This window comes from Oncorhynchus mykiss, chromosome 18 (assembly GCF_057628025.1).
Source record: "Oncorhynchus mykiss isolate SJ-2025 chromosome 18, ASM5762802v1, whole genome shotgun sequence".
Classification (NCBI taxonomy): Eukaryota; Metazoa; Chordata; class Actinopteri; order Salmoniformes; family Salmonidae; genus Oncorhynchus; species Oncorhynchus mykiss.
The window spans coordinates 33,149,551-33,162,086 of NC_143039.1; the positions used below are offsets into that span (position 1 = coordinate 33,149,551).

At 42.8% G+C, this 12,536-nt stretch overlaps 1 protein-coding gene across 2 annotated transcripts; it reads right to left on the reverse strand.

Moving 5' to 3' along the window:
• Nucleotides 1–5,321: 5,321 nt before the first annotated feature.
• On the reverse strand, nucleotides 5,322–12,536 carry LOC110495911 (NGFI-A-binding protein 1). Of its 2 annotated transcripts, XR_002469488.3 has the most exons (8): nucleotides 12,079–12,536; nucleotides 10,296–11,113; nucleotides 9,899–10,032; nucleotides 9,440–9,611; nucleotides 8,802–8,970; nucleotides 7,900–8,037; nucleotides 7,562–7,696; nucleotides 5,322–7,443 (listed from the first exon to the last, which is right to left on the reverse strand). XR_002469488.3 is itself a non-coding variant. In XM_021571431.3 (7 exons), exons 2-7 carry the CDS (start codon nucleotides 11,109–11,111, stop codon nucleotides 7,620–7,622), a joined length of 1,506 nt encoding a protein of 501 aa, XP_021427106.1. In that variant the 5' UTR covers nucleotides 11,112–11,113; nucleotides 12,079–12,536; the 3' UTR covers nucleotides 5,322–7,619. The 2 variants fall into 2 exon arrangements, 1 of the variants encoding a protein (XP_021427106.1); XM_021571431.3 differs by having other exon boundaries at nucleotides 5,322–7,696.

The following is a 12,536-nucleotide window of genomic DNA, read 5'->3' on the forward strand; positions in this document are numbered from 1 at the left end:
TGAGTTGTTTGGAAGGAACACACAACACTATGGGTGGAGAAAAAAAAGGCACAGCACACCAACATCAAAACTTTATCCCAATTGTAAAGTATGGTGAAGGGGGCATCATGGTTTGGAGCTGCTTTGTTGCCTCAGGGCCCTCAGTTGGCTATAATCAACGGAAAAATGAATTCCCAAGTTTATCAAGACATTTTGCAGGAGAATGTAAGGTTATCTGTCCACCAATTGAATCTCAACAGAAGTTGGATGACGCAACAGGACAACGACCAAAAACACAGAAGTAAATCAACAACAGAATGGCTTCAACAGAAGAAAATACGCCTTCTGGAGCGGCCCATTCCGAGTCCTGATCTCAACCCTACTGAGATTAGAGGTCGACCGGTTAATCGGAATGGCCGATTAATTAGGGCCGATTTCAAGTTTGCATAACAATCGTAAATCGGTATTTATGGACGCAAATTTAGCTGATTTTTAAAAAATATATATATATATTTTACACCTTTATTTAACTAGGCAAGTCAGTTAAGAACACATTCTTATTTTCAATGACGGCCTAGGAACGGTGGGTTAACTGCCTTGTTCAGGGGCAGAACTACAGATTTTTACCTTGTCAGCTCTGGGATTCAATCTTGCAACCTTACGGTTAACTAGTCCAACGCTCTAACCACCTGCCTCACGAGGAGCCTGCCTGTTACGCGAATGCAGTAGTAGCCAAGGTAAGTTGCTAGCTAGCATTAAACTTATCTTATAAAAAAACAATCAATCAATCATAATCACTAGTTAACTCCACATGGTTGATGATATTACTAGTTTATCTAGCGTGTCCTGCGTTGCATATAATCGATGCAACGCTGGGGGATGATTTAACAAAAGCGCATTTGCGAAAAAAGCACAATTGTTCCACGACTGTACCTAACCATAAACACCAATGTCTTTCTTAAAATCAATACACAGAAGTATATATTTTTAAACCTGCATATTTAGCTAAAAGAAATTCAGGTTAGCAGGCAATATTAACCAGGTGAAATTGTGTCATTTCTCTTGTGTTCATTGCACGCAGAGTCAGGGTATATGCAACAGTTTGGGCAGCCTGGCTCATTGCGAACTAGAATTGCCAGAATTTTACGTAATTATGACATAACATTGAAGGTTGTGCAATGTAACAAAAATATTTAGACTTAGGGATGCCACCCGTTAGATAAAATACCGAACGGTTCCGTATTTCACTGAAATAGTAAACGTTTTATTTTCGAAATGATAGTTTCCGGATTCGACCATATTAATGACCAAAGGCTCGTATTTCTGTGTGTTATTATGTTATAATTAAGTCTGATTTGATAGAGCAGGCTGACTGAGCGATGGTAGGCAGCAGCAGGCTCGTAAGCATTCATTCAAACAGCACTTTCGTGCAATTTGCCAGCAGCTCTTTGCAAGCACAGCGCTGTTTATGACTTCAACCTAAAACCTAAAACCTCTTACCTTGGAATATTGAAGTCTCATGTTAAAAGGAACCACCAACTTTCATATGTTCTCATGTTCTGAGCAAGGAACTCAAACGTTAGCTTTTTTACATGGCACATATTGCACTTTTACTTCTCCAACACTTTGTTTTTGCATTATTTAAACCAAATTGAACATGTTTCATTATTTATTTGAGGCTAAATTGATTTTTATTGATGTATTATATTAAGTTAAATTAAGTGTTAATTCAGTATTGTTGTAATTGTCATTATTACAAATAAATAAATAAAAATCGTCTGATTAATCAGTATCGGCTTTTTTGGTCCTCCAATAATCGGTTTCGGCGTTGAAAAATCATAATCGGTCGACCTCTAGTCGAGATACTGTACAAACAATTATTTTGGCTAAGTAAAACAAAATTATTGTTTTGATATACTGCTCTGCTATCTAAAGTGTAGTCAATGGCTAGCTAAGACAGAGAAAGGGGACATACATTCATAGATGGGCACAAAGGTCTCTGATCTTGCTGGTGAACGGTAGCTGACAGTGCCAGCTAGAGATGATGTGCAGAAGATTCCTGCAGGAATGTGTAGTCTTGCTGAGGTCTTCTCTGTTAATAATTAGCATTTTGAATTGTTATAGTAAATTGAGGTGACTATACTGACAAAACCACCCTATGTCTGAGAGAGAATTACATGGCCATCAAAACGTCACGCCTGGGTAAACCTACACGAAACAGACCTTATAGGAAGTAGTTCTAAAATCCCAGAGTCAAAAATTAATGAGGAAAAAACGATTGAGACCATAACTGGGTTTTACTGCTAGATTTTATGGGTATTATGACGCGTGTACTGTGCCGGACTATTTGCTAGGTTGCGCTCTGAAGTTGTTTCCATCCGGAATATTAATAAAGGGACACTGTATCTCAACTCCTCCTCCACATTTACTGGATTGGTGGAACAATGCAGAAGAGAAACTCCCCGGACAGTGCTTTTGTTATTCTCGTCAAGACCAGAATGTGGGGGATTTATACGGTTTCACTAGTTTATTTTATGCCTGGCTACGTTAGGTTATCTGTAGGCAGTTGGCGTGTAGCCTACACACACCAGCATTTTTTGTTATTGAATTGTAGGCTACCGGTAATTGCATTTCCCCCCCAAAATCCTGTGTTGTTTTATTGACGTGTGCAGTGATAAATAGCCATACACACTCAAATAAATAACACCACTCAAATGGGTAGCCGTCTACACAAATGGTATTAGCATATTCTTTACAATGAAACAGATTACTTAGATGCAATGCCAAAGAGCGTGAACCACATGCATAATAATAAAAGAAAATTCCCGCATTACCGACTTCACTTGTTACACTGTCAACTGTAGTCTGTTCTCTGCTGTAATGTCTGTCTGCCCATGTGACATTAAACTAAAGTGGCATTTTGTGGTAACTTGACAAGGAATGTCCACGCACGTTTCAATTTGAATTGCATTTACTTGCAACTAGAAAATAAAGGTAGCAGCCATGTACAAACGGTAGAATACTGAGAGCGATATAGCCAATTTAACATGAGAAAGTGTCCCGTTTTACTGCCCTGGGAGATGACATCACAGGAGGGTGAAGGTCACGGTCAATACTAATATCCCAAATAACAATGCTAACATGAATAGTAATACTATACTGCAGTTAAGAACAATTCCGTAGGAATGTTTTGTATAGTGTTCACCGTATAACACATTTGTACAATGACCAGAATAAACAATGTATGCCCAGTTCATTGTTCCATTTGTTTGTAGAGAACATTAAGCTGCTTTTCACTAAAAAGTTAACTGAATCTGAGCATAAAATGGGCCAATCTTTCTCAAACCTTTCCCGTATTTGATAGTGCAGACAGCTGTAGGCCTACCATCCCAAAGCATTACTCCCGCCTATTGCTCAGAGAGGAATAATGTACCTTTCTAAAAGTTTAAAACCCATCCTTTGAAATTATTTTCTATGCACTCTAATTTTCATCTCGCTCATGAAAGCATTTTTTATTGTATTCTGACACCTTCTGGTCAACATGTATATTTCAGCCAATGAGTGAAATAGCATTAATGCCAGCTTCTACACAGCCTATACACATAAAAAACATAATAAAAATAAATGTGATGGTGGTGCCGAGTAGGACGATCACAGATCAGCACTGACAATTAAATACATGCAGAAAATAAAAAATCAATTAGGTCATGGGATAGTTTACCCAAATTACAAAATTACATATTGGTTTCCTTACTCTGTACACCAGGGATTTCCCAAAATTTGGACCGCAACTCAATATTGATATAAAAATAAATTGTGACCCCCACCATGTGGAAAAAAGTGATGTAATCAACAGCCAATGTTTATTTTTTTTTCATTTGGGCTATGACAGTCTATTAGTCAGTTTGACAGTACTTTTGACAGTATTTCCACCTGACAAATCATTCTGACAGTACTTTTGACAGTATTTCAATCTGAAGGAAGTATGCGTGAAGTGAAGTGTCTGAAATGCACCAGAACAGTATTGGGAAGTTCAGAAGATCATCAGGTCGTCAGATCATTTCCCCCCCCCCCCAGTCTGATTTCGTGCTTGGTCTTGTCCATTCTGTTCTAATGAGTCCTGCATGGTTTGTGGACATTGTAGAGGGAAACAGAATAGTATTTTGTAGCGTAAACGGTTCAAAAGATAGAGACACATTTGTAGGAAGAAAACAGAAAGCTCTCTGTTTATTACAACCACTTCTAGCGTAACCCTGGTTCTATGAACCAGTTTCTCCCGCGACCCTAATTTTCAAATGAGGTGACCCCACATTGGGCCACGACCCCTAGTTTGAGAAACATTGCTGAAATAAAACCAAAGCATACCTTGTCCATTGACTGATTACGGTGTAAGGAAACAAATGTGTCATTCTGTAATTTGGGTGAACTATCCCTTTTAACAAAGCAACCTCCTGGACTTTACACTGATGAAAACTGTTAAAATAAAAACAAACAAAGAATTAACTAATCAATTCTTTAGTAGTTGCACTATTGGAGAAGCTGAGGGGATAATTCACTTGATACCCACCTCTGTTCAAGCACAGTTAGTTTCATGCTTTGTTAAACGGGGGTGATGGCGCGTTCACCAGATCACACCCACGCAGTTTAGCAGCCGGGCTGAGCTCCCTCCCACTGCCTGTAGTGCCGCCGCCTACAATCACTATTGCCATGGCAACACATCAGTGACTTGCATTGGCTGGGAGGCCATCACATAGGGCTGAGACTGGGAGGATGGGAGGGAGCTACACGTGTGGGTGTTCAGTGATGAGTTGACCTGATCTCAGGAGAAAATCTGTGTGTGTGAGAAAGAGATGAGAGGCGTAGAGGGAGGAGCGAGAGCAAGGGAGAGTGTGTGTGTGTGTGAGAGATGGAGAGAGAGAGGGCGAAGGAGAGAGAGATGTGAAGTATGAAAAGGACCTGCGTCAGTGTGAGCAGAGTGAGTCATCGGGCAGTTTCAGAATGTTTTATATGACGCTGATGCAAATGCTTTACCCCAGACAGCGGTTCATCATTCCTTTCTTTTTTTTAAGAAGAGAAAGTGTTGTGACTGGACCACATTCAGTCTGTCTGTCAGCACTCATTACACCTTAGAAATACCAGTGTAGGTTCTCTGCCATGGAACATTTTAGCTGTCTAGCTGTAAAAAATACATCATAACAAAAAAAATCTAAATGTTATTTTATCACAGGTCATAATAATAATAGATGAATATAAAATATTTGCAAGAATCTGACAACATAGAAAATATAATTTTCCTTCTTTCTGTATCAGACATATATTATATCATGAATGAGAATAACAACCACCATAAAAAATAAAGTTTAATAATGTTTATGTGCTGTATAACAAATAAAATATATTAGTGTTTAAAAAAAAAAACAGGTGCATATCTACTGTGTAGGCAAGCCTGGACTAACTCGGTGACTATAACAGTGATAAGAATATGAATCAATGTACTATCAACATCTTGACTGTCTATCACACTGCTGGACATGCGTTGATCTGTGAACATTACATGACACTGATTAAACCAAACCAGTACAGAAGACAGGGGAAGTCACCTAGCACAGAACAACAGAACAGACAGTGGGCCCAGAAAGTATGTACTTAGTACTAAAACAGCACTTACAAAAAGTATTGCATTTGTTGCAGTCTTATTGAGCTAGAGAGACTGTTATTACAAAACTGTTGTGACTGCGGTGACCCCGAAAAAGACCAGACTCTAGAGCAAGACAGGTTTACATATTTGGAAACACAACATTAAACAACCATCTGAGAGCTAATTCTAACATACGAACGTCTTGAATTACACATTGGTGGTCACAGCTGAAACACTGCTAGGATCTAAGACTACGAGGCTGTGCAACATGAACATCTTATGATACCAGACACTTTCACTTGTTTTCTCTAACAACAGTTATTCGGTTTTTGCTCTACACACATAAACACTGTATAGAGATTGACACCAACACTACACTGACAAAACCCTGCTTTTTGGGATTAGGCTAATATTATAGTAATACTACAGGCCGAATTGGCCCTGTCGATCCTACAGTGACATATGTATTAAAACACAACATTCTGGAGTGCAACAATATAACAGATAGTGATAGGGAAAGAAATCGGTACAGTTACATATCGGGATATTATTTTTTGACAATATCGCAATATTCTTTTGGCCAATAACGCAATATCATTTTTGTGCTTGTTAGCTGTATATGCGCAAAAACTCCAGTATTTTTCCTTCTATATAGCTTGTTATCCGTCTTTTAAAATGGTGAGCCAACATCCCTTTGGGACTTTTATTCACATTGCTGATCAAAACACCTTTTTTCATGGCTCTCTCGACCCTCTGCAGCAGACATGGTGAACAATGTGTTTGGAACATTGAATCGCAATAGAATTGCAGTATCAAATCACAATACATATCGAATCGCCACCTAGGTATCGTGAGGTCCCTGGCAATTCCCAGCCCTAATAACAGACCAGGGGCCCTACTCAATAAAATGGGTAACTCAATGAATGTTGTGTTGAGGTTCAAATGTGCGTTCTTACAGTACAGGATCATGTGTTTGACAGACTTATCAAGGAAACTCGATTTGATTGACATACTGTAGGCCCCATTCCATGTCTAGACAATCCAGGGGCAGACTGGCCATTTCGGGCAAATGCCAGATGGGCTGCTCAATTTTTTGCCTAGTGGGCCTGTCTAAACAGTTATTTTGTGCATAATTATCATGATCTGGCTAATAATGGGGGCCTCAAGGGAGAAAGAAATAGGCCGGTATGGGGGCCTTGATAGAAATGGGCCGGTGTGGGGGCCTCAAAGTAACAAAACGCCAGGGCTGATCTTTGTTCCCAGTCCGTCCCCGGGCCAACCTATCCCGTAACACTGATCTGAACTCTAACTGGAGTTCTATACACAAAATATTCTGCAGCCTCAGATTAATTTACAGTACCACTCATAAATACATACATTACATACATTAGCAGGAAGCCAAACTATAATTTCTCCTCTACAGATAGCTCTCTCTTTTCACCTCTGGTTAAAACAGAATCCTACTGTATTCTTTACAGTACATCAGTCACCCACCGATCGAACACGACAAGCCAAAAATAGCTTTGGGGGTAAAAAGAATACAATTTTGTTTAATTTAGCCTAATCCACCATCCTGACCGCTGCGCTCCTGTTTCACTTAACTTCATTCAAATTCATGTAGCGAAACAGAGTGTAAGCTCAGGAGATCAGGATGGTGGTACAAGGCTACTATCCCTACCCATCATTCTTAAATAACACCATGTACATCAATCAATAAATACATAAAGACCTATACAGCATGACAGTTATCCTGTGAAAGGACATCCCCCGTTCAGTTTTCCCCGTGACTGAATCTATGCTCTAGTCTTGACGCTTTGGCAAAAAACCTTAGGACAAAATGAAAGAAAATAAATGCTTTTTTTTGAGGCAACGTTGGTTTGTTAAGGCTCTACTGTGGCTGTGCTTGCTTTAGTATCCATTGATTTGACTGAGATAGACGCTTACTGTAAAAAGTGACTGAAGACTAAAACCGGATGGGGAAACAGACGAAGGACGGGAGGCACTATGTGGAATCCTCTGGTTCTGATTTAATGGTCTTCCTGTCAGTGCGGTTGGCCGCTTGATGCGAGGATCCATTTTCTAAGGTAAAACACAAAGAAAATATCTTCAGAATAAAACATGCAATGCGTTTTCTGATCATTTACCTTTTCACTGTAGCTTGAATGCAGGCAGGTGTGTGCATGCAACAGACCATTACTAACGCTCACTCTTTGTAGTGTGTATGTATATTAATACATACGCGACTCAAGAGTGAATGTAAATTTGCCTGAGTGGTGCTGTACCTGTTGCTGGTGCTTTGGCCTCATCTGTGTTATGGTTGTTATGGTAACGTTTGAGCTCATTGGCTAGCTGCTTCCCCAGGGGAAGCTCCCCCTCCGCCACACTCTTACTTGCCACCCGCAAGTTCATTGGTCGCTCGTCTGAAAATACACATAAACACACAGACAAACATAAGGGCATGGATAAACCATTGAGATGCACGCTGCCATACTACACAATCAATTCCAATGGCACTGCTGTTACAGTATCATCCAAGAAGCTGCTTAGTTGATCTAAAAAAATGACATTAACATTCTGTCTCTCAAAATCTTTGCTGTGGGCCCGAGTTTATACGCCACTCGGTGCCAAAAAAATAGATTTTATACTTTTCTTCTCATTCAACTTGAATAAAGTTGCTTTTAATGGCTTATGAAGGAGAGACAGGATGAGAGAGGAGAGAGACAAAGAGAGAGAGAAAGAGAGCGAGAGAGAGAGGGAGATATGAGAGAGAGAGAGAGAGAGAGAGAGAGAGAGAGAAAGAGAGAGAGAGAGACGCCCCTGGGCAGCAACATGGCGGGGGAAGTAAACAGTCGTGGGAGAGTTAATGACAGGTGCAGAGAGGGGATAATTATGGGTAACATGAATATAATGAGCTGTCAGGAGTATGGGCCGTGCGAGAGAGAAAAGGATGAAGGCGGGATGAGTCCCCGAGGATTGGCTAACGGCTTAACACAGCTATGAGTCCGCCTGACTTTGACATGTGTGAAGAAAAAAAAAACAGATACAAAATGATTCCCTGACTTACAAAATAAGATTTGAAGGCTGGAAATGGTGATTCACAGAGCTGTGAATTTGGAGCACGAGGACGGCACTCATGTACGAGCGCACTCCGAAGAGAGACGCAGAAGACGGACAGTACCGTTACCTTGGTGCTCTGTGCTTTTATCTACCGACGTGCCGTTGGTGCCTGGAGCCTCGCTGTGGTACTTCAAAGCCCCTGCAGGTATCCTCCAGTCCAGAGCGTGTAACCTCTCCTGTACTGCGGCATCATGGAGAATCTCCATCTGTCTGGCTAACAGACGGTCCAGCTGCACCTGTTAAAACACAATGCATTTACAGTTCGTTAGCAACTGCTCCTACTCTTGTCAAAAAACATGGCTTCAGAAATGACAGTGTAAAATAAACGTGTCTTCTGTAATGTTTACTTTATTTCAAAAAAAATATATATAACCCCTTTTGCTCCCCAATGCGAGCCAGCCGCACCAATGTGTCAGAGGAAACACTGTTCACCTGACAGCCGAGGTCAGCCTGCAGGCGCCCGTCCCACCACAAGGAGTCGCTAGAGCGCGATGAGCCAAGTAAAGCCCTCCCCTAACCCGGACGACGCTGGGCCAATTGTGCGCCGCCCTATGGGACTCTCTATCACGGCCTGTTGTGATACAGCCCGGGATCGAACCCAGGTCTGTAATGACGCCTCTAGCACTGTGATGCAGTGCCTTAGATGGCTGCACCAATCGGGAGGCCCATGTTTACATTTTATAATCCACTTTTCAGGCATGTTACCTGAAGGTTTCTCCCAACTATCTCCTCTCCTTTGGACTTGGCGCAGGCTAGCTGTTCCCTCAGTATGCCCTGTCTCATGTGGATGGCCTGCAGAGCCTCCTGGATGTCAAAGAGGTTCTCTTCTGTTTTTATTCTTTTAGGAGACGGCTCATCTCTGTCGCCGCAGCGAGACCTAGTGTGGAACAGAAAATAAATTCAGTTTGTATGCGGAGAAACATTGAAAGATATGGAAAGCTTAGTCTGAACATGACATTAATCATAACTTGCGATCATTTACATAACTTAAAAATGTGTCTGTAAAATTTAACACATTACAGTAATTAGTTACATAGTAATAACCACGAGGAGAAAATGTATTTAGCAAGTAAATAAGTCACCCATGCTTCCCAGCTTCCCTTAGCATCGTTAACTCTAACGAGCAAGGTTGCGTGAGGTGCAGTGGAGGAGAGTGGCCCTTACTTGCTGGTCCTGTAGGTGTATTTGTAGGTGACCTCTCTGGAGATCTGCCTGGCCAGGCCAAACAGCTCGTCTCTACGGGTCAGTAGCACCACGTCTCTCATACACAGCTGGGCTGCTGCTTCGTTCACTGTCAGCTGAAAGACAGAACACAGGCGATAAGTCATGTTGTCAACTACAACCGCTGATACACAACTCTGTCAGTGAACGCTTCCGTTGTAACTTCCACTACTGCCGACCTACTTTTAGACGGCTGAAGCAAAGCATTTTCTTCAGATGATTTACCTTTTGCGGTTTTTCTACCCTTTTTTTGCGGAACTGAGGTTCGTCACTTTATTTTGCCCCGCCACTGAGCAGACTAGCCTAGTACCGCAAAAAGGATCCCATCTCTTATCCCTACCTCATGAAGCGTCAGTTGTTTGCCGTCCCTCCTCTTCGAGTCGAAGCGTCCGTAGATGGCGCTATACTTCCTGACCTCCTCCTCTCTCCTTGGATCATCATCACTCATATCAAAGATGTGGCTAATCATCTTGGCAAGTTTCTTATTGGTCTTCAGCTGCTCTTTGACCTCCGCGGGGTCGCTCTTGGCCAGGGCCGGGGTCATCCGGTCTACACACTCCAGGACAGACTGCAAAGCTGCAGCGTCAAGTGCCTCTAGACCCTCTCGGGGGGACGACGGAGACCCCCGGTCGGACGGAGAGAGGCTCTGTTCGCTGTCGTTGCTGTGACCCGACCAGAAGCGCCCCTCGCTGCCGCTCTGCAGCGGAGACCCCCCTGACACTCTGTCCCTGGCCACATCCAGCTTTCCTGGATCCAGACATGTCGCAGCCATGATTTTGGGCACTTTGACATGGGTCTCGCCACGGGCGCTGCTGTTACCCCCTCGCTCCGCACCGACCGGCGTGGGTGACCCCTCAGGTAACTTATAGACTGGTATACTACACACCGGTACAGATGTCAGGGGCTGATTAAACAACGTTGGATTGGTGACCCAGTCTCGCAGGGATTTCTGGAGCCTCCGGACGTGCAGGGGCTTGCTGGCCATGCCCACCAGAGCCATAATCTCTAGGAACTCCTCCTCCCCGGCCTCACAGAGCTGCTGCACGTCATCTCCTCCCTGCTGGATGAAGGCCTCGTAGTAGTACAACAGGTTGGCCCTCTGGAGGATTCGGTAGAGCTGCAGCTCCCCCAGAGTTCTGGGCAACGCCGCTGCCATGCCTGGGAGAGAGAACACAAGACGGGATGGGCAAGAGGTTCTGCCTGACAAGAGAGTGCTGGTGTATGTGTGTGTGTTTTGGGGAGTGGGGGTGTGTGTGTCTTTGTGTTTGTGTGCGACTGACTGGCTGGCTGACTGACAGAGAGGAAGAGGCACTCCCTCCACTCTGTCTGAGTTTCCTTTGTAAGTTCTGCAGTATTAGGGCTGTAGAAGGAAGAGTGGCGGTTAGCAGTTAGAGTCCTGTTAGTTGCTGATGGGACCACATGCCACAATCCTCCTTTGCAGCATGCGTAGGTGGCCTCTATCTCTCTCACACACATAGGCTCCACTCGCTTTAGCCAATGGATTGTTAGCTACGCATTTCTTGAAAGTTAGAGGACTATGTCACAAATAATTAGATATTGCTGATTGACCTTTAGTTAGGTGAATAAAATAATTTGATTGTTTATCATCAATGTGATTTCAGAGAGTGTTCGCCAACAACTGCACAACCACCACCTGCTAATTCACTATCCCTCAGTTCAAGACAGGTCTGCACTTGCAGTCCTACAACTACTTGTTGTCAGAACCTCTGGGGAAAAATGCAAAGCAACCTGATAAAACTCAACCTTCCACATAACAGAGAAAAAATCAAGAGGCACACAAGACATCACAGTCACACAGGCGAATCAAGACAATACGAGCATGGAATACTTGCACAAATCAATCGAGCTAAATAGAAAATAAAATAAATTCGTTTCTAAACACACAACGTAAAAAGGTAAACGCAAAATGCAGTAACCCAGCACCAGACTAAATGTAACTCAAAACCGGTCTTGCAAGTAAATCCACATCAGGACGACGAGTAAAAATACCATTGTCGGCAATAATAGAACAGTGCTGCAACATTGTATCAAGGCTACAACTTGTTACATTATTGTCATAGCCCAATAACATCTTCCAACTATGTATTTTAATTGCTACATACCTGGTGAACGTTGAACCACGTTCGTTTCCTTTATCTAGTTGTTTCAATGTATCAACTACAGTATAGCCTGAACTGCCATAAACTGTAACTGAATGAACTGGACAAAAATCGATGGATTCAAAAGACGCTCTTTAATTTCCTAGTAAGCGCGCTCTCTGGCCTGAAAAGTCCTCGCGTTCTTTGACAACGTTTACCTTCCCTCCTTCGCCTCCTTGAATAGAAATAAGATTGTGTTGAACGTCTCTAGACTAGATGAATGTGAGCTGCCTGCTTGCTACCCTACCCCCCTCCTCCTCGGCTATTGCAATTGGGATATTCCGCGGTTGCTACAGTGCTCACTCCCACGCGCCTGCGTGACGCAAATCCTGGCGTGGGCGGACAGGGGCGTGGGAGGCTTCTGCATGGAATACCAAGCACCACATCTCAGCAGTGGCAGAGGCAGGCAGCGCCGGTCAACT